We start from the raw sequence: 25810 nt of genomic DNA, 5'->3' as shown, positions 1-25810 counted from the left end.
GAAAGCTATCATGGAACTGAGAAGAAGAAGGAGAGATTGGATTTATACTCTGCCCTTCACTTGGAATCTCAGGGTGATTTATAATCTCCTTTCCCTTCCCTTCCCTTCCCCACAATAGACACCTTTAGAGGTAGGTGGCGCCGAGAGATTTCTGACAGAAACTGCTTACGAGAGAACGTCTCTGAGAGAGTTATGACTGACCTAAGGTCACTCCAGCAGTTACATGTGGGGGAGTGGGGAATCAAACCCTGTTCTCCGAGATAAGAGCCTGTGCTGCTAACCACTACACCATACTGGGTCTCCAGAGGGCTTGGAGCCATGGGCGACAGGGAATCTGTTCTGACCCTCAGAACCGAGGCAGTCCCAACAGAGTGTGTCAAAAAATGAAGTTCAGCAGGCAGGAGGCTTAACTACCCTTTGTATACATTACACCTTTTGCAAGAACTACTGACATTTAGACTTGCTTATACCCTCCGTATCTGTTTGGTAGATTTGGATGCTGTCTCCTATAGTCCTTCTCCTGTAGTCCTGAGAAGGACTGTTCGTTTGTTTCCATATGTGTAGTGTAACCAGGAGATCCTACGATTGTCTGGCAGCCAGAAATTCCAGCTTTTTAGTGTTATCCAGGATGCACCATGAGGAGGCAAGCTAGAAGTGAAAGGCCTGAAGAAATATGGACTAGCGCAGGGGTGTTGAATTCATTTGTTATGAGGGTCGGATCTGACATAAATGAGACCTTGTTGGGCCGGGCCATATCAGGTTGGGCCAGGCCATGTCGGCCAGGCCATTTGTATACCTGTCTAAGATTAGGTAGCAGAGATATAAACTTCATAAAGGACACAAACACAATTCAGTTTTTAAAAAAACCCTTAAAATATGCTTAAAACATTAGCACTTGTTCTAAAAGTGCTTTCATTGTATTTCTCTCATGGGATCCAGGGAACTGGGCAAAGGAAGCTCTGGCTCTTTCCTTCCTTCCCCAGGGGGTAGGGGGAGGAACCTTAGCCAATAGAAGAGAGAGAGGCTTGGCTCAGTAGCTTTGCTGTGTGATTGAGAGAGCCTGGAAAAACAAGCTCTGCCTTCCCCCTTCCTCCCCAAGGGGAGCCTCAGCCAATGGAGAAAACAGGTTTTGCTCTGTAGCTCCTGTGCCATTGAGCAAGCCTTGCAAAGCAAGCTGTGCTGCAGAAGAAGGCAAGAGGGAGGGAGGGAGAAGGAAGCAGATGGCAGCCAGTTGCTCGGGGGCCTGATAGGAGCCCTCCGGGGGCCTGATTCAGCCTCTGGGTCGCATGCTTGTCACCCCTGGACTAGAGACCTCAACTTTTTTGGCTGACTACTGCTGTAAATGGTGGCCTATCCCAAGTACAAGACAAACAGAATGCTCTGGTTTCCATCTCAAGAACAATCTTCCCAACTGAACAGAATGTCTCTGTGAATGGCACCTGACTTACACACAGCCATACACCTTGTACCTTGATATTACCCTGGGATGGGACCTTGAGCTATAAACACCACCTTACCCCATGTAGCAATGCAAATAAGTCCACAAAACATTCTCCCAGAATTTTGTGTCCCTGTGAGGTGTATCTGCTACAACACTTGGTGGGTGATCTAATAATGCCCAGTGTTTGCATCACTGATCTGTGGCCCTCTCATGCTGGCTTGGAGCACAGTGAGGCCTGCTCAGCTTGACTTCTAGTTTGCTGGATGATGCAGGGGTGCTGTAATAATGTCCCATGTTTGCATCACTAAACTGTGCTCCATGGTAAATATTGGTGGCCCAACCTGGCCACTCTGTTGATAGCTGCAAATCAGCATTGCTGGTAAATCCATCCACCATAGACAAACACTCACCCAGGCACCCTTCCCAAAGACCCTCAGCCTTTTGAGATTCTTTACATGGAGCCCCTGCCTCTGGCACATGGCTATAAATACTGTCTAGTCCAGGGGTGGCCAAACTGTGGCTCAGGAGCCACATGTGGCTTTTCTCATACATATTGTGCGGCTCGAAGCCTCCACTGCCTCGACAGCTGGCTTGGAGAATGCATTTCTCTCCTTCAATCACTTTCCCAAGCCAAGTCAGGCAGTGGTTTAGAGAATGCATTTAAAATTGCTTTCATTCCACTTCTCCCTCCTCCCTGCCCTACACCCACCTTCCTTCCTTCCTTCCTTCCTTCCTTCCTTCCTTCCTTCCTTCCTTCCTTCCTTCCTTCCTTCCTTCCTTCCTTCCTTCCTTCCTTCCTCTCAAACATTTGACACCCATGTCTTGTGGCTTTCAAACATCTGACATTTATTCCATGTGGCTTTTGCATTAAGCAAGTTTGGCCACCCCCGGTCTAGTCAGTGTAGCTTCTCTGTCCAAATTTACATGGGTCATTGTCCAGAAGGAGTTGACTGCCAGGGCTTTGGTTATGGCTCTATGGCATTATATCAGTATCCGCACACCACAGGCAGTTCACACAGACAAGAGTCCCAGTTTTGCGTCAGCAGAATTTAAGGCAGTCACTGCTCTGACAGACTTCATGCTGCAACACAGCTGTCCTTCCCATGCACAATCTAAGGGATCTGTGGAGTGTTGGTTCTTGGTGATGAAACAGGACTTCTCCAAAGACTTAGTGGTATCAGGTCCTTCAGAAAGTGCTTTGGTCCACCAGTGTTCATGGGACGGAAGAGATCCATCCTTTGCTGCAATGAAGTATTAATAATTTGCCCACCACAAAGGACTCCTTATGAACTGAACAGAGATGCAAGCAAAGATACCTCTGAGGCATTCAGAAAATCCCCCAGAATGTTCCAGAATCCAAAGCATGGAGCACAAGAGAGAGAATTCTGGGGCCCTGTGGCACATGTCAAGTAGGGGTCCGCTAGGCCAGGGGTCCCCGGGCCACGGACTGGTATCTGTCCATGGCAAGTTAGCAACCAGGCCATGAGCTGTATAATTATTTTATTATATATTACGATCAATATTCCCTCTTAAACTGAGTTAGTGTGAGCTAGCTCTCAGTTTTTTAGCCTTTGGCTCACACATTTTTGTCTTAGCTCAGAAAGAATGCCCCCAGAAAAACCTAATTTATGCAGTAGCTCACAGCTTTAATGCCAGTAGCTCACAAAGTAGAATTTCTTTGCTTACAAGACTCCACAGCTTACAGGGAGCATTGATGACAATGTAATAATATGTACAATTGTATCATCCCGAAACCATTGTCCCCCCCTCCACCAGGTCCGTGGAAAAACTGTCTTCCATGAAACTGGTCCCTGGTGCCAAAAATGTTGGGGACTGCTGCCCTGGGCCCACTTGGAGACTGATTAGCCAGACAGGACCAGAACCACCAGAGGATGATGCCTCCAATTACCATCTTGCCTAATTGGCATAGAAGGATCCCACCGTCTAAACCAGGGGTGTCAAACATCTGGCCTGGGGGCCAAATCAGGCCCTTGGAGGGCTCCTATCAGGCCCCCGAGCAACTGGCTGTCATCTGCTTCCTTCTCCCTCTCTCTTGCTTCCTTCTGTGTCACAGCTTGCTTTGCAAGGCTTGCTCAGTCACACAGATTGCTCAAGCTACAGAGCAAAACCTCTATTTTCTCCATTGGCTGAGGCTCCTCTGCTTCCTTGTCCCCTGGGGAGGAGGGGAAAGAGTCAGAGCTCCCTTTGCCAAATTCCCTGGATCCCATGGGAGACATACAAAGAAAGCACCTTTAAGACCAATGAGCACTAATATTTTAAGCATGGTTTAAGTTTTTTTTTTAAAAAAAAATCTTTAATTGTGTTTGTGTCCTTTATAAAGTTTATATCCCTACTATCTAATCTTAAATAGGTATACATATGGCCTGGCCCAACAAGGTCTCATTTATATCAGATCCAGCCCCCATAAGAAATGAGTTTTACACCCCTGGTCTAGACAGTATCGATGGAGAGTCAGCAAAGACACTCCCCACCCCTTCTTTCCCAGAACAGATACACTCTCACAGCCACTGAAGCAGCTGCAACTCCAGAAACATGTGTGAAACATAGATAGGAAAGGAACTCACATCCAAATGTTTAAGCCTAGCGACATCTCATCTCTTTCTTAGATTTGTTTCCTCCTGTAAATGGGAGGTTTCTACACCTCTCCCACAGAAAAGAAGAGTTCAGAAGCATTCTAAGAACAACTGGAAAACTGATATTTTGGCACCCAACCGATCTGAGGTGCACCATTCACCAGGGCCCCCCCAGGAGAGGTGACCGGGGCCCTTCCTTGGAGATCTTCCAGAGGCACTATAAGGCTCTCTTGTTTGTCATGGCTTTTACAGGCTTCTGAATGGCAGGCATCCTTTAAGGGGGCAAGGTGGGGGAGAGATGTAGGGTTTGCTATGTTATTTTTGGTTTTTGCTGAAAATGTATTTCATTCATATTCATTTCAAGGTGCTGGTTCTTATCTTTAAAGCCCTATACAGCTAGGGACGTGCATACCTAAGGGATCGCCTTTCCCCACATGTTCCCCAGAGAATGCTACAGCTGGGGTTTCAAACTCTCTCGATTCCCGGCCCCAGGGATGTCAGGCTAGCTGTGACTTGAGCAAGGGCCTTCTTGGTCACAGCCCCATACTGGTGGAATGAACGTCCCAAGAACACCAGGGCCCTGCGGAATCTTATACAATTTTGCAGGGACTGCAAGACGGAGCTCTTCCACCGAACTTTTGATAGTTAAATCTGGAAATTTGCCTGATTCAAAAAGCACCAGTCACCATGAAGCCTGACCCCTGATCTAATTTGTAACTGGAGGATTTGAACACTTAATGTCTGATGATTTGTTGTACTGCTGCCATCACTACAGCACTTTAATGTTGTTATAATAGTTTCTTATGCTCCAATGTTTTAATTCCCTCAGGTGTCAATCTCTATGCCACTAGTGGTCATATACAGCCCTCAGTTCAAAACAATTCACCACGTCATCAACAACTGTCACAACTTCTCTTTTGCTCTGTGTGTAATGCCACCACTACAAATTTTAATTTCAAACGCTTTACTTAACGTTCCTGACAGAATTGGCACCCAAGCTCTAAGGCTTCTTCGTTGGACTATGTGGCCCCAAGGATAAGACTCTTATTATTTAGTATCACAGGACTCCAGGATAATATAAAACTTTGTGTTTTGGTTTTAAGACATTTATAGCTTAATTCTTTAATGAATAATAATCTTTTTACTAAAGTGTCACCGTTTCACTTCACACCCTCCTTGCTCTCAAATCTTCCCTTCTCTTCTTAAATTTCAGACAGCTTTTGTCTCTCTTACTCCTGTAATACTCTGACCATATTAAGTTTTGGCTCTCTCTCTAGCCCCTAATATGCCCTCTAAGTATTTCTACTTTTCTTCTAGAGAATCTTAATGCTTGTAACAACACTAGATGGGATTTTAGTCAGAGGACTGCTTTTCAGACTCTGTTGACTACTGACTGACCAAGACTGACTGTTAACTGCTGTCAATCTGCTGAGAGTTCAGTGCTGACTGACTCTTTCTCTTTCTATATATATGCAATCACTTCTGAGCTCTGCCCAGGGCTTTTTTGTAGCAGGTGCTCCTTTGCATATTAGGCCACACATCCCTGATGTAGCCAATCCTCCTGTAGCTTACAGTAGGCCTTGTACTAATAGCTCTGTAAGCTCTTGGAGAACTGGCTACAACAGGGGTGTGTGGCCTAATATACAAAGGAGGTGCTGCTACAATACAAGCCCCGGCTCCACCCATGCTTCTTAGCTCCACCCACACTTCTTAGTTCCGCCCAATCGTCTCACACACTCATTCCCCCTTTCACCCACCCCTTTTCTGTACTGCAATTTACCAACAATTAAAGGAATTCAAATCATTACAAGGCTTTACAAACTCTACTGGACAATGGCAGTTCTCTCACAAATACAAGGAAGCAAAGCTTTCCTTGTGCACAGATGAAACACCTCACCCCGCAACGTCAAACAACTCCTTACCCGCAATAGCACAACATCTTAGTTGAACATGGACAATGGCACCAGAGCTTGCAATAAACCCCAAATGTCACCTTTGCTGCCACAGACACCAGACAACACAATCCCTGGACTCAACAACATCAGCAACAGCATCTCAGGCTTGTTCATTTGCTCATCTTCTAGCATAGTATATGCTAGAGGTGACCAAACTGCGGCTTGGGAGTCACATGTGGCTCTTTCACACTTCTTGTGTGGCTCTCAAAACCTCCACCACCCCCATCGGCCATTTTGGTGAAGGCATTTGTCTCTTTAAATCACTTCACCAAGCCAGCCAGCAGCTCAGAGAATGCATTTAAAGTTGCTTTCTTTCCACTTCTCCCTCCCTGTCTTGCTGCTCTTAGACATCTTTTATTCTATGTGGCTCTTACATTTAGCAAATTTGGCCACCCGTTGTATAGGCCATCAAATGCCAGCAAGGACCTTCGGTTCTCTGCAGGGAGTAAACAGGACAGACAGACCCTATGCCCAAGGAGAAATGGACACCACAAATCTGACTCCAGGAGCCACAACAAGGCTGAGACACCGGTAGCGGAACACTGCAGCCTTCCAAGACATTCAGGGTCAGTGGGTGCCCTCCAAGCGTAGCCCCCCCCCCCCCAATTTGCCTGGTGCCCATTAGCGTCTCCTTCCTTCCTTTGCTTTGCCTGCAGCTCTTCCAGGGTTAAAGCAGCCGAGAGGTTTGCTAGAAAGGCCGAGCAAGGAGGGCGGGGGGAGGAGAGAAGGGTTTGCATCTGAATCCGGGAAGGGAGCAGGGAGGGCTCCGGAGATGCCACGGTAGAGAAAAGCCCTGCATCGGCTGCAGCCGGATCCCGGGAAGGTTTACTCTCTTGTAAGTCATCATTGCAGTCCTGCTCTGGGCGACAGAAACGCTGCTCTCCTGTGGCTTGGAAGGGGGGGAGCTTAATATTTTAAAACGCGGCTTTCTGATTTGTGGTTTCATTCCTTAGCCCTCACCGTGTCCCTTGCAGGGCCTGAAAGGCGGGATCTGCATTTTGCAAAGGGGAATGACGTTCTCCGTCAGGGAGGTCGGAGGGATCCTTTGTGCCCGGGGGCTGCCCAAAGACCTCGCCTTTTGGCCGGTGCTTTCCTCCCCCTCCAAATGGGGGTGCGTTTAGGAGGTTATTTTATTGATTTCCTTTAATTCTGGTCCGCCATTGAATGGGACTCGACACAGTCCATACTTTCCATAAACGATGCAATAGAATTTGGGGAGGAGAACCGACCAGGTGTCTGAAAAAAGGTGTTGAAGGAAAGGATCAATGTGAACGTGACCCAGGAAATGCTGCAAAATGGCAGCGTAGGATCCAGCTTACTGCAAACTAGAAACAGTGATTTAGACCAGGGGGCCTGATGATGCCTTCAAGTGGGGCTCTTTTTGTAGAAAAAGCTCAGCACTCATTTGCATATTAGACCACACCCTCTGACATCGCCATTGTTTTAAATAGGGCTTTTGTGTGTGGGAAGCCCAGCAGGAACTCATTTGCATATTAGGCCACACCCCCTGATGCCAAGCCAGCCAGAACTGCGCTCCTGCCCCCCCCCCCAAAGCCCTGCGTCCAAGTCACTTTGTGAAGCTTTTTGTCCCGCGCTCCCCTTTTGCTTGCTTTGAAAAGCCCTCTTGGATCATTCAGTTTTGCTTTCTTTGCAGAAAGCCAGGAGAGGGGGGGCTCCCTGACCCCTCTGGAGGCAGACCTTTCGTGGGGGCCATTATGGAGAAGGCAGATGTCCAGTGGAGGGAGGCAGAACTCCCTCTCGCTCCCATCAATAGCTGAGCCCTGGTTGCTCTGAACCAGCTGGAGTTTCTGAGCATTGATCCAGTCCAGTCTCCGTGTCCCTGTGGCAGGGATCCTGGTAGCCAGATCAGCTGTATCAAAGGGAAGGGGCCATTTTTGGAGCTAGACGGAGTTCAGAGAAAGCCTTTTTTGCAACTGCATTGATTTGCTTCTCTAGCAATAATGTTGGGTCTGGTGTAACGCTGACACTCTTAACTGAATCGGCAAGGCTTAGCTGAACCCCATCAACAGGGAGGAACGTAACATTCCTCAAGACATCTGCTTTCCCAACCAGGACTAGTTTTCTTTCCAGGGTCCAGTTTCCATTTCTTCCCTCTTAGCCATTTCAGCACAACAGCCAGGAAGCAGCTGAGGACCTCTGCCCCTTCACTGCCTCCTCCTGCTCCCCCCAGCAGCCCCTGTGCCTTGACCTGGAGAGACCTGAGGCCTCTCCCTTCCCCTCTGCTGGCTGCTTGGGCAGAGCTCTTGCCCAGCCCTTCTGGCCTGTGGAGGAGCCATCTGCAGTGGCTGAGCCCTCCCCAGTCTTGAGTTCCAGTACACCTTGAGAGGCACCCCCTAGACAGACTGGTCCCAGAAACTGGAGGCTGAGCTCAGAACATCCACAGCAGATTACAGAGAAGGACCAAACAAACATCTTTTTAAAATCTTAATACTTAAAATAACATAAGCACAATGACATTCATCCTGATCCACAAAGTACAGCACGGAGGCACACCTGATACACTTGCATGTCTCTCAACCATAGTCAGTGATATAACTCCATTCTCTTTAGGATTCTTTCTGCTCTTTCTAATATTTTCCCTCTCCCGTTTCATAGGCAAGTGAATAAAAGGGTCTTTCTGTAGCCAGAGACCAATCAAGAGAAAGAGGAAGGAGATGGAAGAAGAGGACCCAGAAGGCCCTGGAATTGGGAAGAGATCGAGGACAGGTCCTCATCCCATCCAAGCAGGGAGTAGTGTTGAATTCTGGGGGAAAGCTATGCCAGAGACCTTGGCTCAGGACACTATGACCGCAGATGAACGCAGACAATGCTTCCGGCAGTTCTGTTACCAAGAGGCCGATGGGCCCCGAGAGGTTTACAAGCGGCTCCATGGACTTTGCAATCACTGGCTGAAGCCGGAGAGACACACCAAGCAGCAGATCCTGGATCTGGTGATCCTGGAGCAGTTCCTGACTGTCCTGCCTCAAGATATGCAGAGCTGGGTTAGAGGATGGGGGCCGGAGACCAGTTCCCAGGCGGTGGTCCTAGCCGAAGGTTTCCTCCTGAGTCAGGCAGAGGAGGAGAGGCAGGCAGAGCAGGTGAGGGGCTTTCATTCACTCGGTTCAAGTAATGATCTTATACTAAGGCTTCATGTGGGATATTTCTGTGTGCTGTGCATGTATGTTAACTGCCACCAAGTTGCTTCCAAGTTATGGCGGCCCCATGAATTAATGTCTTCCAAAATATTGTACCGTTAATGGCCTTGCTTAGGTCTTACCAACTGAGGGCCAGGCCTCATTTTGGGCAGGAGTTCACAGGAGCAGATCTCTGGAACCTCTAAATTTTATTGTACTCTTTCCTTACACTCCTGTCCCTCCCCCCAAAAATACACCCTTGCTTCTGGTTTCAATTGTTCGAACTCCCTGTGAGAATTTTTGAACTGTAAGATTTGACAAACTTTCTAATATTTTTCCTCACAAAAAATAACCAAAACATATCTAGCAGACAGATGGAAATCTTCCTCATGCCACTGTGGCCACATAGTAGAAAGTAATTTTAAAAATATGCTGGAAGTAAGTTTTTATAGTGACAATTATCATTCAAGAAGCATTTATGAACATAAGAGAAGCCATGTTGGATCAGGCCAATGGCCCATCCAGTCCAACACTCTGTGTCACACAGTGGCCAAAAAACCCAGGGGCCATCAGGACATCCATCGGTGGGGCCAGGACCCTAGAAGCTCTCCCACTGTGCCCCCCTCCCAAAGTACCAGGAATACAGAGCATCACTGTCCCAGACAAAGAGTTCCAACGATAAGCTGTGGCTAATAGCCACTGGTGGACCTCTGCTCCATATGTTTAGCTAATCCCCTCTTGAAGCTGTCTATTTGAAGGTAGATGCTGAGCTGATATAATCTACTACACCTTCTGGTGCTTTCAGGAGTGCTGGCATATGCAAATGAGTTGTGCTAATGAGCTTCAGCACCTCTTTTTCTACAAAATGACCCCTGCTGAGAGCCATGGCTTTCTTGATTGAGGCCATCCATCCCATGTTTGGTCTCATTCTTCTCCTGCCGCCTTCAACTTTTCCCAGCATTGTCTTTTCCAGTCACTCTTTTCTCCTCATAATATGATCAACGTACTATAGTCTCAATTTAGTTCTTTTAGCTTCTAGGGAGAGTTGAGGTTTGATATCATCTAGAATCCACCTTTTTGGCGGTCCACCCTATCTGTAAAAACTCTCCTCCAACATCACATTTCAAAAGAATCAACTTTTTTCCATGCCAGCTTTCTTCATCGTCCAACTTTAACACCTGCACATAGTAGTGGGGAATACGATGGCATGAATTAACTTGGATCTCGGTCACCAGAGACACATCCTAGAGATGTGAAATTTCCAGAAATTTCCTGAAAAATCCCAGACATTTTCAGAGAAATTGAAAAAAATGCTACTTTAGCACTTCTTTTTTCTTTTCCAGATTGAAAGTCATTCTGTTACTTTAGGAACATAAAATATGACTATGGACAATTTCACTTGGCATGAAATTATCACAACTAACATATTAAAAATATAGTGTATCCAGACAATTATTACAAACAGAATTTACTTTTTAAATAATATTTATTTGTAATTGTAACAAATGGAGCAACAATCTCCTGAACTGGTTACTAGTTTATGTGAAACAGACAAAAAAACCCTCTACAAAACAATTTTTAACAATCCAGAAGAAACAATTATTCATATTTCCTCTCCACAGTATTGAATACAAATAAAAAACTCATTCTCATAAAAAGAATTGAAGAGGGGGAAGTGTATAAGAAGGGAGTTTAGGACTAAGTTTCAATGAATGGGCATGACCTAGGACTTGCTTGTCCTCAGTGCACAGAAATTAGAATAATCTGATACCATACATATTTTTTAGAAATGACTTAGAAAATATTTGATCACCTTGTCTTAAAATATTTTATTCATCATGTTAAAATAAAACGTTCCATAATCAATTTTTCCCCTTCCCTTTCCTTTTTTTCAATTTTTCAGAAAAAAACAAAAACGGATTCAGGAAAAAAAATGGGTTTTTTTTCCGGGCCTTCACGTTTTTAATCCTCACACTGAAGAGTCTTTTCTAGCTTCCTCTTGGCTGCCTTTCCCAGCCTCAATCTCCTTCTTTGTGGTCACTCTTTCAGTTCACGGTGGAGCCAAGGAACGGAAAGTCTTGAACATTTCAAGTTTGTTCTTTTGCCGATGGTCACTCCACCTTCTTCTAAATCTAATCCAGCTTCTCTTCTGATATGTTTTGCATATAGACTGAAGAGACAGGAGATCAGACACACTGCAGTCTGACAATTTTTGCCACTTTAGAAACCATTCTGTTCCTCCATCTTCTGTCGTAACAGTGGCTTCTTGACAAGAACACAGGTTGCTCATCAAAGCAATCAGATGTTGCGGCACACACATTCATTCTTAAACCAACGTTAGTTTTTCATGATCTATACTGTCAAAAGCTTTTCTGTAATCTATGGAATGCAAGCTGATTTTCTTCTGAGATTCTCTTGTATGCTCCAAAAACTAACATAAATCTGCCATGTTATCTCCAGTGCTCTTGCCTTTTCTGAATCCAGCCTGAACAATCTGGCATTTCTCATTCCACAAATGGTAACAGACTTTGTTGTAACATTGTAAGCATCTCTTTGGTCCGGCAAGAAATTAATGTGAAGGTCCAGTAGTTGTTGCTGCAGTCTTTGATGCCTCCTTTTGTTGGAATTGGAGTGTCAGTTGAGCATTCCCAGTCTGTGGACCATGACTTTGTTTTCCATATTCGTTAGCATGTTCTTGGTATGATTTTGAGGGACCTTTTTTTTCTATTGATATCCCATCAACTCCTGATGATTTGTTTCTCACAGTTGCTCTCAGTGTAGCTTTCCCTGCACTCCCTAAAATTCCTCAGTGTACTGTTCCCATCTTTTCTTGGATATTTCTACCTCCAGATATTTCACTAAGCTGGGAAGAAAACCCAAGTTTGATTCTTGCCCCTGTGGTTGAAGCAGCTCTGATGCTGGATGCAGGGATAAAGAGACCGGAAGTGGGTCAGGATCCATTTCCTCTGCCTGTTCAGTTCCTTCTCTTACCTGTTTCTTTTGCTGTTGTTTCAGATTTGGGAACGATCCATGATGATGGAAACCAAGTTCTCTGAGGAAGAAGGAGGTCCTCCATCAGAGAAAGGTCAGAGGGCGCAGGCCCAGGAATATGCCCAAGATGCCCTCTCAAGTCGTAAGGGTGTCCCGTGCCCAGATGGGATTGGTGTACTTAGTCAAATGTTTGGGATGAAGGTTCAGGATAGGACAGAATACTTTTGCAGACTCCACAGACTTGAGTTCTGGGATGTAGTGCCAGAGGATGTAGTGATGGCCACCCCACTTTAAGGAGGAGTAGACAGAATCCTGGAAGGCAGTTCCATCCTTATAGATATTAATTAAAATATGCATCTCTCACCTTCCTTCCATTGGAGGGTCTCAAGATGGCTCCAGAAAGAACAAGGAGAGAAATCTGGGTGTAGCTCTTAGTCATGGTGAATAAATGGAGGCTCCATGTTCTCTTGACCTGGGTGGCCAAGGTGAGCCCAGTCTTGTCAGATCTCAGAAGTCAAGCAGGGCCAGCCCTAATCAGATTGTGCATGGGATACCACCAAAGAAGCCCAGGGCTGCTCTGCAGAGGCAAACAATGGCATTCCAGCTCTGAATGTCTCCAGCCTTGAATAACTCTGGGTTCACCATAAGTTGGCTGTGTCTTGCACTGTGATCTGCAGAAGTGATCAGTGATCAAGAGTACAAATGGTTTCCATTGGGATGATGCATTAATCAAAATATTGAACAGCAGTATATGTCTGTGAGGCCTGCCCAGCTACTTTGCTGCCTCAGGGGCCTTCGAGGAGTTGGGGTGGCTGTGAAAATGATGTTCAGCATTACTGGTAGAGCAATACAAGCCACCCTGCTGATCCAGGGGCAACGAAGGCCTGTGTTGTGGCCATCACCCAAGCCAGAGAGGGAGTGCTGGCCTGAGGCCAAGGCTGGGCTGAGAGGTCCTCAGAAAGAATCCGGAAGGGGCAGATCCCAGTTTCTCAAGTCGCAGCCTTTACAACACACTTCCCCCCGAATGGGGTTATAGGCAGGCTGACTCTGCTTCTAGGAATGGCAGAAATGCCTGGCTGATTCAGACTTGGCTGCGCATTAGATAATACATAGGCCCAGCTAAAGTGCAGAGAATGACTCAGAGATAGAAAGGAACTGGCTCTGAACTTGAGAAAAGCAGCCCTACACTGCAGGGTTGGTTTTCTCATAGTTCATTACTCCCCCCCTAATGGCACCTTTTCCAGAAATAGTGGGTATCTTCCTTTAAACTCTGAGGATCATGTGATGAGCCAGTTTGGTGTAGTGGTTAAGTGCGTGGACTCTTATCTAGGAAAACTGGGTTTGATTCCTCACTCCTCCACTTGCACCTGCTGGAATGCCCTTGGGTTAACCATAGCTCTGGCAGAGGTTGTCCTTGAACGGGCAGCTGCTGTGAGGGCCCTCTCAGCCCCACCCACCTCACAGGGTGTCTGTTGTTGGGGGGAGAAGATATAGGAGACTGTAAGCCGCTCTGAATCTCTGATTCAGAGAGAAGGGTGGGGTATAAATCTGCAATTCTTCTTCTTCTCTTGGCTTCTCCCCCTCCCCCCCACAAAATGTGTATTTTGGGGAAGCTGAAAACCAGCTCCTCCTGGCTGTGTCCAGAACTGCTCTGAGTGCAGTTGAAAGACTGGATATTCTGATAACTTCTTGTATGTAATTGTCAAGAGCAGAGGATCAAAAGAGCTGCAAGGCAAAAGGGAACTGTGGGGGAATGATTATTAACACTCTCCCCCCTAAAGTACATATGGGGAATCTGCGGAGAGGAGGGACAGGCAGGATTTAGAAACAGCTCAGTGGGAGGGCCTGGCAGGGATAAGATGTGACTGGATTCTCAGATTGGGAGGAAAAAAGATGTGATAAAAGAAATACACCCACGTTCTTGAGCTGTCTGACTGTTGCCTTGGCTTCTTTCCTGGGTGCTGATTGAAGCTTTTCCTTTTTTCCAGCAGCAGGTGCAGAGGAATTCCAGGGGCTCTTCTTGGAAAAAGCTGAGAATGAAGATGCTGAAGGAAACTTGGAAGATGGAGATGGACCACAGAGGCAGGAGGGAAGCCATACAGGTAAGAGGCCAGAGAAGCCCATTCCTTGCCAAGGAGGTGGTTTCTGGGAAATCCCAATCTGAGAAGAAAGGTCAGTCAAAAAGAGAAGGAACAAAGGCCTCCATCCTCACCAGGGAATGCACTGCAGGGAAAATGAAAATGCAGGCGAGGCCTTTGCAAGGACCTTCCGTCGGAGAATGAATGTCATTTTGCAGATGCCAATTCCCTCATGAGAGAAACCATATAATTGTTTGCAGTGCAGAAAGAGCTTCAGTAAGAAAAGAGCCCTCTCCTCATAGCAAGGAAGTCACACAGGTGGGGAACCTATAAACAGAGTCAAAACTAAGCGTCTCATGCAGGAGGCATAATGTACTTTTAAAGTATCTATCATTGTACACTTGTATGTTTCCTTTACTATGTAAATTCAGTGTACAGCAGGAAGAAGCCACTGGAATATCTGTGGAGCGCTGATGGAAATTCAGGTGCAGATCAAACCTCCTTGCTTGGGTTCTAACAGGATCTCTTTCTTTCTTCCAGCCAGGAATGAGGAGAATGAGGGATTGCATCCTCCATCGCCAGATAAAGTCAAGAATGAAGGCTTGAGAGAAAGCTTCTGGAATCAAGGTGGACCTAAGAGGCAGAAAAGAAGCCACGTGCTCAAGAAGAAGGATAAACCCATTACTTGCCAAGTGGGGGATTTCCAAGAAGCCATTTACATGGTGAAGGAAACATGCAAGTGCTTGGTGTGTGGAGTGGACTTCTCAGATAAATCCAAATGTAATGACCACTTACGAATGCACAGTGGGAAGGAGATCCATCAATGGCAGGAATGTGGAAAGACCGTGATTCACAGAGCAGAGCTCCTTAGAGATCTAAGGACATCTATAGGAGAGAAACCTTATAGCTGCCCAGACTGTGGGAAGAACTTCTCAGAGAAATCAGATTTTGTTCAACACCAAAGGATTCACTCAGGAGAGGAACTAATTATTTGCTCGGAGACTGGAATGGTGACCTCTAAGGGAGGAAAAGATAATGTACATTTTCCAAAGCAGAGTATAATGAAGGCATGGAAATGCTTTCGGTGCAGAAAGTACTTCAGACACAGATCACAGCTCCTTGTGCATCAAAAAGCCCACAGATGGGAGAAGACTTTTGAATGCTCAGAGTGTGGGAAGAAATTCTGTCAGAATGGCAGTCTTCAAAATCATCTAAGAAGCCACACAGGGAAGAAGCCTTTTGAGTGCTCAGAGTGTGGGAAGAGATTTAGTTACAGTAGCCATTTTCAAACTCATATGAGAACTCACACAGGGGAGAAGCCTTTTCAATGCTCAGAGTGTGGGAAGAGATTCAGTCAGAGCGGCAGTCTTCAAAGTCATCTAAGAACCCACACAGGGAAGAAGCCTTTTGAGTGTTCAGAATGTGGGAAGAGATTTAGTCACAGTAGCATTCTTCAGGAACATCGAAGAACCCACACAGGGGAGAAGCCTTTTCAATGCTCAGAGTGTGGGAAGAGATTCAGTCAGAATGGCACTCTTCAAAGTCATCTAAGAACCCACACAGGGAAGAAGCCTTTTGAATGCTCAGAGTGTGGGAAGAGATTCAGTCAGAATGGATGTCTTCAAAAACATCTAAGAACCCACACAGGTGAGAAGCCTTTTGAATGCTCAGAGTGTGGGAAGAGATTCAGTCAGAATGGCACTCTTCAAAGTCATCTAAGAACCCACACAGGGGAGAAGCCTTTTGAATGCTCAGAATGTGGGAAAAGATTTAATCACAGTAGCCATTTTCAAACTCATTTGAGAACCCACACGGGGGAGAAGCCTTTTGAATGCCCAGAGTGTGCGAAGAGATTCAGTCAGAGTGGCAGTCTTCAAAGTCATCTAAGAACCCACACAGGGATGAAGCCTTTTGAGTGTTCAGAATGTGGGAAGAGATTTAGTCACAGTAGCACTCTTCAGGAACATCGAAGAACCCACACAGGGGAGAAGCCTTTTCAATGCTCAGAGTGTGGAAAGACATTCAGTCGGAGTGGTGATCTTCGAAAGCATCTAAGAACCCACACAGGGGAGAAGCCTTTTGAATGCTCAGAGTGTGGGAAAAGATTCAGTCTGAGTGGCATTCTTCAAAATCATCTAAAAACTCACACAGGGGAGAAGACTTTTGAATGCTCAGAGTGTGGGAAGACATTCAGTCGGAGTGGCAATCTTCAAAAACATCTAAGAACCCATACAGGTGAGAAGCCTTTTGAATGCTCAGAGTGTGGGAAAAGATTCAGTCTGAGTGGCATTCTTCAAAAACATCTAAGAACCCACACAGGGGAGAAGAGATTAAGTCAGAGTGGCAGTCTTCAAGAACATCTAAGAACCCACACAGGGGAGAAGCCTTTGGAATGTTCAGAATGTGGGAAGAGATTCAGTCACAGTAGCCGTTTTGAAATTCATTTGAGAACCCACACAGGGGAGAAGCCTTTTGAATGCACAGAGTGTGGGAAGAGATTCAGTCAGAATGGCACTCTTCAAAAACATCTAAGAACTCACAGAGGTGAGAAGCCTTTTAAATGTTCAGAATGTGGGAAGGGATTCAGTCAGAATGGCACTCTTCAAAGTCATCTGAGAACCCACACAGGGGGAGAAACCTTTTAAATATGTTCATATGTTCATAAATACTCAGAGTGTGGGAAGAGATTCAGTCTGAATGGCAATCTTCAAATACATCTAAGAACCCACACAGGGGACAAGACGTCTGAATGCTGAGTGCAGAAGGAGATTCCATTATTATGGTCACCCTTGCATCACAGGACTTTTCCGCTTACTCCATTTTTTAAAACTGTCCTCCTAACAAGGGGGCAGTTCCTCCCCTCTGTGCTCTCTCATGCAAATTCTAACCTTGCTAGGCAATGCTGCGAAGTCCAGCTCTTCACAGAAAAGAGATTTACGATCTAATGTCACCCTGACCTCTTCCACTTTTGCTTCCTGTTGATTAAAAGTTTCACTTTTTTGCTTCAGAGTCTACTTTTGAGACATTCTTGTAACTTTTGGATAAGAGAACAGTTTTGCTACTCTTTTGCCACTGCTGCCTCTCATTGCCTTGCTCCAGACTGTCTCCTCTGTTCTCTGAAGGCTCACACCTGCTCTATGAATGTGGGCCATTTGTACGCACTTACCTTAGAGAAAGCCACCCCATATTCTGAACATGTCTCGTGAGAGCACTGCTCTGTGCCATTGCAACAAAGATTCTGTACATCGACTTTCAGAAATGACAGAGGTTCTGGTGCTTATAATTTCTCTACTATTCCACCTAAATCTTTGTTTGTGGTTGAGGGTGCATCCCTGTTCAACACACACTGGTTGACCAAAGCGCTTTCTGAAGGTGATGCTGGTTCTAGTGCAGGGATCAGGGACACTTGCCTCGCTGCTTCATGGGTGGAAGGAAAACAAGGTGCAAATAATCTATGGAAATTTAGAAGCAGAGAATCTGTGCAATCAGCATGTTGGTAGCCAGAAACAGCATTGTTTTTCTATGAAACTATATCGCAAGGAACATGGATGGGAAATAGTTATGCAGCCTGTGAGGAAACCCCATTTTAGGCCTGTGCTTGTCTGGGAGTTGGCGGAGGAGTCTATTAAACTCTAGGCCAGGCTTTGGCCTAGTCTCATCCTCCTCTCCCCTCCCCTCCTGTCTGGAACCAGCAATTCTGTGGAGGCCTCCTAGAGAGACAGGAAGTCTTTCAGGCTTGTTTCCCAGAAGGCTGCAGCAGGGTAAACCAGTTCCTGGCTGGGAACTGGGTTTTATATTGGAGATTTTGGGTGGGAAGCCTGCAGTTCAGGCCTGTAGCTATGGAGGGGGGGCTAGGCCCCTCGACCCAAACCCCCTTCCAACTATATGGCCTCTCCATTGCTCTCCCTGTCCCCCCTCTCTCCGCCGCCCTCGTGGCCCCGCTGTCTCTGCTGTAGCTGCTTTTGCAGCCCCCAATCTCCCCACCACTCTGTTGACCCCCGCCCTCCTCCATGGCGCAACTATTTACAGGCAGAGCGGGGGGCCCCTCCACCTAAATTTTTCCCCTGCCCCTCCCAAATTTTCTGGCTATGGCCCTGCTGCAGTTTGAGTTCAGTCTTGGAGATCAGTTAGTTCAGAAGGTGTGGTCAGGCTTGCACCAGTCCAAGTAAGGTGCCTGCCCTGCCAGTCATCCAGTGAGGGCAAGTAGTATAACAGGGAGAGGGAGAGCATTTTTTCCCTACTATGATTTGTTGCTTCTGTTCCCTTTTTTTAAAAAATGTCTGTAAATAGTTGCATGTTGCAAATAAATGTTACATTTGTTTAAAGTGGAGTCCCTCTGTACCATGTAGTTTCCCCAACCGTCTTACTGTAAGAGAGGAGTCCAGGGAAGGGGGAAGGCATGCAGTCGGCAAGGGTGCCAATCCTCCAGGGGTCTGCCAAAGAAGGAAAGTTTACTTTGAAGAACCAAGTGTGACTTTGCTTAGCTTTGCTTGGTCATTCTTCTAGCTCCAGGGTAAGCATTGAAACCCCACTCCGGTTTGATGGAGGGAGAAGGTGCTGGAAAGCACTCCTTTCTAAAATCTCAATGAACTTCACATTCAAGGCCTGAACAGAGACACAAGCAGAGATACCTCTGAGACACTCCAAATCCCACAGAATATTCTGGGGTCCCAAGGACAGAGCACAAGAGAAAGAATTCTGGGACACTGTGGCACATGCCAAGCAGGGGTCCCCTAGGCCCACTTGGGGACTGATCAGGCAAACAGGATCAGAACCACCAGAGGACGAATGCCCCCAATTACCATCTTGCCTAGTTGGCAGAGAAGGATCCCACCATCTATGGCAGGAGTGGTCAGTAGCTTTCCAGATGCTTTTTGCCTACAACTCTCATCAGCCCCAGCCAGCATGGCCAATGGCTGGGGCTGATGGGAGTTGTAGGCAAAAAACATCTGGAGAGCTACTGTTGGCCACCCCTGATCTGTGGTTTCGATGGAGAGTCAGCAGGGACGCTCCCCACCCCTTTCCCAGAACAGATATCCTCTCGCAGCCACTGAACCACCTGCAACTCCAGAAACATGCCTGAAACATGGGTAGGGAAGGAACTCACATCCAGATGTTTAAGCTTAGGGACATCTCATCTCTTCCTTAGATTTGTTTTCTCCTGTAAATGGGAGTTTTCTACACCTCTCCTACACAGAAGAAGAATCCAGAAGCATTATAGGAATAACTGGAAAGCTGACATTTTGGCACCCAACTGATCTGAGGTGCACCATTCACCAGGGCTCCCTGGAGAGGTGACCGGGGCCCTTCCTTGGAGAGAGGCACTATAAGCCTCTCTTGTTTATCATGGCTTTTACAGGCTTTGGGATGGCAGGCATACTTTAAGGGGGCAAGGTGGGCGAGAGATGTGGGGTTTGCTATGTTATTTTGGTTTTTGCTGAAAATGTACTTAATGTTTGTTTCAAAGTGCTGGTTCTTACCTTTAAAGCCCTATATGGCCAGCGGCCTGCATACCTAAGGGATCACCTTTCCCACATGTTCCCCAGAGAATACTACAGGTGGGGTTTCAAAATCTCTTGATCCCCGGCCCTGGGAATGTCAGGCTAGCTCAAGGGGGCTGCCCAAAGACCTCACCCTTTGGCCAGTACTCTCCCCGCCCCTGCAGTTTCCTGAGGTGGAGGGGAGCATTGATGTTATTTCATTTCTTTCCCTTAATCATTATAGTCCGCCATTCAGTGGGAAGCCACACAATCCAAACTTTTAATATAAACTAGATCCAAGCGGGCAGCCCGGTTGGTCTGAAGCAGTAGAACAAACCTTCAAAGATGAAAAAGGTTTGTTGGTCTTAAAGGTGCCACTCGACTCCTGCTTTGTTCAATATAAACTGCAATAGAATGTGGGTAAAAGAACCGACCAGACGTCTGAAAAAGGATATTGAAGGAAAGGATCAATGTTAACGTGACCCACGAAACACGGCAAAATATCCAGCTTACTGGAAAGGAAGCACAGTCATTTAGACCCCGTGTCCTAATGTAGCCAAATCACTTTATGTGAAGCCCTCTGTCCAGCACGACCCTGCTGCTTGCTTAGAAAAGCCCTCTTGAATCAGACTCTTAGAAAATTAGAGATAGCAGGTATAAGGCTATATGAGGTTTATTAATTATAGAAACTTAGAGTAAGTTTAATGCCTGAAGCCTAATTATTGAAACTGCTAACTATTGAAACTGGAAAATGTATTTCTTATCAAAGATTTCAGGTGTTCACGGCTGGTAACATCATTAGGGTTTGTAGAATCTTTCGGGATCAAGTGCCGTGTTCTACTGGAGAAAGTTTTCCTTCCAGACGTTTCGTTCTCAGCTGCGGAGAACATCCTCAGTGGCGTTGCAGCCGGAGCAGGCGCTCAGACCTTCTTGGCTGCTGTGCATTGTGCATCACTCAATGCACAGCAGCCAAGAAGGTCTGAGCGCCTGCTCCGGCTGCAACGCCACTGAGGATGTTCTCCACAGCTGAGAACGAAACGTCTGGAAGGAAAACTTTCTCCAGTAGAACACGGCACTTGAGCCCGAAAGATTCTACAAACCCTAATAATGTATTTCTTGTTCAGTCGCACAGTTGAATCTGACTCCGCTTGCAGAAAGCCAGGAGAGAGGGGGGGCCTTCCTGACCCTTCCTCAGGCAGACCAATGGGGGGGGGGCATAATGGAGAAGGGAGTTGTCCAGGCCGGCCGGTGGAGGGACTGCAAAGCGCCCAAGAACAACTGAGCCCTGGTTGCTCTAAGCCAGCTAGATTTTCTGAACTGGTTTTGTGGGGAGACCACTGTACAATGCATTCATCTAGTGCAGGGTTTCCCAAACACACCCCATCCCCCCGTGGCCCAGTTCTGTCCCAGGTAGTCTGGGCGGAGGACGCTCAGGGAGATACAGAGACTGCGCACTGGCCAGGAGCTTTCCCTGCCCTCTCTGATGTTCCCGAACATTAGAGAGGGACGGGGGAGGGCTTCTGGCCAGCATGCAGCCTCAGTATCTCTCCCTGATTGTCCTCTGGGCGGAGGACGATCAGGGTGTGCACAGCTAGGAGCTTGGGGGGCAGGGGCTGGAGCGTGGTGTGGCATGCAGCACCGAAGATAAATAGAGACGGGAGGGGGCTGTCAGGATGCCCCTGGTGACCCGGTATTGACCTGGTACTGGGTCGCAGCTCTGCAAATGGGAAACGCTAGTGCAGTCTCGATGGCATGGTGACATGGATCCTGGTGGCCAGATCAACTGTATCAAGTGAAGGGGCCTTTTTTGAGCTGGGAGGAGTTGGGAGAAAGCCTCTTTTGCAACTGCATTAATTTGCATCTCCAGCAATAATGTTGGGTCTGGTATAACGTTGACACTCTTAACTGAGTCAGCAACGCTGAGCTGAACCCCATCAACAGGGAGGAACATAACATCCTTCAAGACATCAGCTTTCCCAACCAGGACTCGTTCTTTCTTTCCAGTTCCAATTTCTTCCCTCAGCCATTTTCAGCACAGTGGCCAGAAAGTAGCTGGGTGTGGTGGGAAAAAAAATAAAAATGGTTCTTTTGTTTTAAACGCTTTATATTGCTTCTCTCTCTCTCGGCTTGACTTTGCGAATGAAGATTTAAGAAGGGTGCAGTAGTCCACGTCTGCTGCAGGCTCGCTGGTGGCTGACAAGACCAATGCAGGACAGGCAGATCCGGCCACAGTGGCTGCAGGGAAAAGTCTGATTTGGGGTTGGTGCTGTAGCAATGCGATTCTTCCTCAATCTCCTTTTGTCCTCAAGACCAGCTATGCGTGCGTTCTCAAAGGAAGAGACAGCCTGGTGGATGGTGTGCTTCCATGCTTTGCGATCTGAGGCTAGGTCAGACCACTGGTGATGGTTGATGCGACAGGTGCCAAGGGATTTCTTCAAGGAGTCCTTGTACCTCTTCTTTGGTGCCCCTCTATTTTGATGGCCGGTGGAAAGTTCGCCATACAGAGCAATCTTGGGAAGGCGGTGGTTTTCCATCCTAGAAATATGCCCTGCCCAGTGCAGCTGCGTCTTCAACAGCAGTGCCTCGATGCTTGTAACCTTCGCCCTCTTGAGGACTTCAGTGTTGGTCACAAAGTCACTCCAGTGGATGTTAAGGATGGTGCGAAGGCAGCGCTGATGAAAGCGCTCAAGGAGTCGCAGGTGATGACGGTATAAAACCCACAATTCGGAGCCGTAGATGAGGGCTGTCATCACAACTGCTTTGTAAACATTGATCTTTGTGCCTTTTTTCAGATGCTTGTTGCTCCACACTCTTTTGTGCAGTCGGCCAAATGCACGGTTTTGCTTAAACATTAGAAAAGTACTAATGCTTGGAAGCTTCTGGATTTTATCTGCTAGAAGAGAGAATTAGGTGATTTCAGGATGAGTGTCTGCTGAGAAGCTATTTGTTAGAGAAAAGCTGAGAAATGCAAATGGAAGAAGTTTCTGACAGGAACTTATCTCAAGTTTGGTCTGAGATATACAGATTTAGAGATTGGGATTTTAGCCAGTGCCAACTGGAGATCCGGCTAGTGGGAAAGGGCTACGATGACCTGGGAAAAAAGATGAAAATCTGAGGTAAAAAGTTAGATTCCCAGGCCAGAAACTTATATAAGCCTCACAAATTGGTGACCATTTCACTGCTTGTATCAGAATGCTGTTGGTGTCTCTGAGTAAACCAGCCATAAACTGGATTAAAGATCTTTAGCAGATATCGAGCACAGACTCTTAGAAAATTTAGAGATAGCAGGTATAAGGCTATATGAGGTTTATTAATTATAGAAACTTAGAGTAAGTTTAATGCCTGAAGCCTAATTATTGAAACTGCTAACTATTGAAACTGGAAAATGTATTTCTTGTTCAGTCGCACAGTCAAATCTGGCACTTTGCGACCCCATAGACCAAGTCATTCCAGGCCCTCCTGTCTTCCACCATCCTCTGATTTGTGTAAGTTACATCAGTAACGCTGTCCAGCCATCTCATCTTTTGCTGTCCCCTTCTTCTTTTGCCTTCTGTCTTTCCCAGCATCAGGGTCTTCTCCAGTGAGTGCTCCCTTCTCATTTGGTGGCCAAAGTATTTTAGCTTCAGCTTCAGCATCTGACCTTCCAGGGAACACTCAGGGTTGATTTCCCTTAGGACTGACTAATTGGATCTTCTTGCAATCCAAGGTACTCTCAAGAGTCTTCTCCACCACCACAGCTCGAAAGCATCTATTCTTCTGCGCTTGGCCTTCCTTATGGTCCAAGTCTCATAGCCATACATTACTACTGGGAATACCATCACTTTGACTATACGGACTTTTGTTGGCAGGGTGATGTCCCTATTTTTTGTTATACTGCCTAGGTTCGCCAGTGGAAAATGTATTAACTGGATTCCAATTTACTTAACTGTATAAGATGCACTGGAATTTCAACTGGAAGTATGATATGAATTTGTGTGCTAACAGTTCTTGCTTTTGCTATTAATAGCATGAGTATGCTGCCCTGTGAGAAGACTGGAGTACAATAAAGTTTATCTGTAGTTTATAAAAAGGTGTTACTGGGTCTCAAGTGCTGGTTCCTGGGAACGCCATATTGTTTGGGAAATTGTGGTTATGGGACAGGCATATGAACTATAGAAAGAGAAAATTTCTCCAACATTGAGGACCTCTGCCCCCCTCACTGCCGCCTCCTGCTCCCCCCAGCAGCCCCTGTGCCCTGACCTGGAGAGGCCAGCTGAGGCCTCTCTCTCCCTTCCCCTCTGCTGGCTGCTGGGACAGAGCTCTTGACCAGCTCTTCCAGCCCCTTGAGGAGCCATCTGCAGTGATTAAGCCCTTCCCGGTCACTTTTTCCTGGGCTCCAATTCATTTTAAAATGAACCCACTGGGCAGACTGGTCCCAGAAATTGGAGGCCAAGCTCAGAACATCCACCGCAGATTTTTAGAGCCAAATAGAAAAGAACCAAACAAACATCTGTGTCTAAGCTTAATACTTACTATATCATAAGCACAATGAAATTAATCCTGATCCACAAAGTGCAACACAGAGGCAACCCTGATACACTTAGATGTCTCTAAGCTGTAGAGTCCTGTGAGCCAAAATTCAACTTTGTGAGCTACTGGGATTTAAGTTGTGAGCTACTGCATAAATTAGTTTGCTCTGGGGTCATTTTTCCTCAGCTAAGACAAAAATCTGTGAGCCAGAGGCTAAAAAGCGGTGAGCTAGTTCACATTAACTCGGCTTAGAGAGAACACTGCCCTTGACCAGGGTCAATGATATAACTTCATTCTCTTTAGGTTCCTCTCTGCTCTTTTGAATATTTTCCCTCTCCCGTTTCATAGGCAAGTGAATAAAAGGGTCTTGCTGTAGTCAGAGGCAACCCAAGAGAAAGAGGAAGGAGATGGAAGAAGAAGACCCAGAAAGTCCTGGAACTGGGAAGAGATCGAGGAGAGGGCCTCATCCCATCCAAGCCGGGAGTGGTGTTGAATTCTGGGAAAAAGTTGCACCAGAGATCTTGGCTCAGGATACAATGGTCGCAGATGAACTCAGCCGATGCTTCCGGCAGTTCTATTACCCTGAGGCTGATGGGTCTACTTGCTTGGAAAATTGGTGTTACCAATCAGTATCCATTTTATTTTTAAACACCCACCCTGGTTTGTATCCTCTCTAGGAACCCACATCGCTGTCCGCTTCTTCACCTTTTACTAGATGTTGTGCCCAGAAGGAAATAAAAATGATTTTGATAACTATTTTTCATACTAAGGAAGAGATTAAAGTTGCCTTTTAACTGCCAGCTCCAGGGGCATAAAGCATCCCTGTAATAGCTCAGGGGGACTGGAAAGGCACTCTGTTCATGCTCAGATGCACTGTCACAGTCAGTGGAAAGTTAGGCAGAAAACAAAAGGGAGTAAAGAATTAGCCCAGAAAAGTCAGGGAACTTTCCCCCCAGTGCTTAGAAAAGAATAAGTTGTCCAGAAAATAACACTGAGCACACGGGAACTAAAACATTAATGTTTTGGCAGTCCCAAAATGGCAGTCAATATCTTACCTGAGCAACATTAATTACCATTGGGAAACTGACACACCAACCTAATATTGTACTGGCAACAGCACCCATTCACTGTTAATTTTTTGAAACAAGAAGTCTTTAGAAATGGAAACGCTTTGGCAGAGAAAGAAAGTACTGGGAAGTTTCCCCACCCCGCATCTCTGCCATCCCCTCTTTAGCAGTGCAGCCTAGAGGAAAGTTTACTTTGAGGGGCTTGGAGAAGTGTCACTCTGCTCAGCAGTTTCTTGGTCATTCTTCTAGCTCCAGGGTAAACACTGAAGCCTGACTCTGGTCTGACAGAGGGAGAGGGTGCTGGAAAGTGCTCCTGTCCAAAATCCCAAGGAGCTTCACGTTCAAGTCCCGAACAGAGATACCTCTGAGACAATCAAAATTGGTTTTATAATGTATTATTTATTGAATTATATGATTTTATTGTATTATATTGAATTAATATGTTGTGAGCTGCCCTGAGCCTGCTTTGGTGGGGAGGGCGGGATATAAATAAAATGTATTATTATTATTATTATTATAAAATTCCCGAGAATATCCCAGAATCCAAAGCATGGAGCACAA

The 25810-nt window shown here is 46.4% G+C and overlaps 2 protein-coding genes across 2 annotated transcripts in view; both read left to right on the top strand.

Moving 5' to 3' along the window:
* LOC132571273 (zinc finger protein 436-like) overlaps positions 1-25810 on the top strand; it is a 54264-nt gene that overhangs the window by 12408 nt on the left and 16046 nt on the right. The gene's annotated exons all lie outside the window — the stretch shown is intronic.
* LOC132571227 (zinc finger protein 14-like) lies at positions 6703-17202 on the top strand. Its single transcript, XM_060237953.1, has 5 exons — positions 6703-6825; positions 8607-9088; positions 12140-12209; positions 14107-14217; positions 14734-17202. Exons 2-5 carry the CDS (start codon positions 8666-8668, stop codon positions 16836-16838), a joined length of 2709 nt encoding a protein of 902 aa, XP_060093936.1. The 5' UTR covers positions 6703-6825; positions 8607-8665; the 3' UTR covers positions 16839-17202.

This window comes from Heteronotia binoei, chromosome 5 (assembly GCF_032191835.1).
Source record: "Heteronotia binoei isolate CCM8104 ecotype False Entrance Well chromosome 5, APGP_CSIRO_Hbin_v1, whole genome shotgun sequence".
Lineage (NCBI taxonomy): Eukaryota > Metazoa > Chordata > Lepidosauria > Squamata > Gekkonidae > Heteronotia > Heteronotia binoei.
Note: the sequence above shows the minus strand (reverse complement) of the source record. Positions and strands in the feature narration are given on the sequence as shown.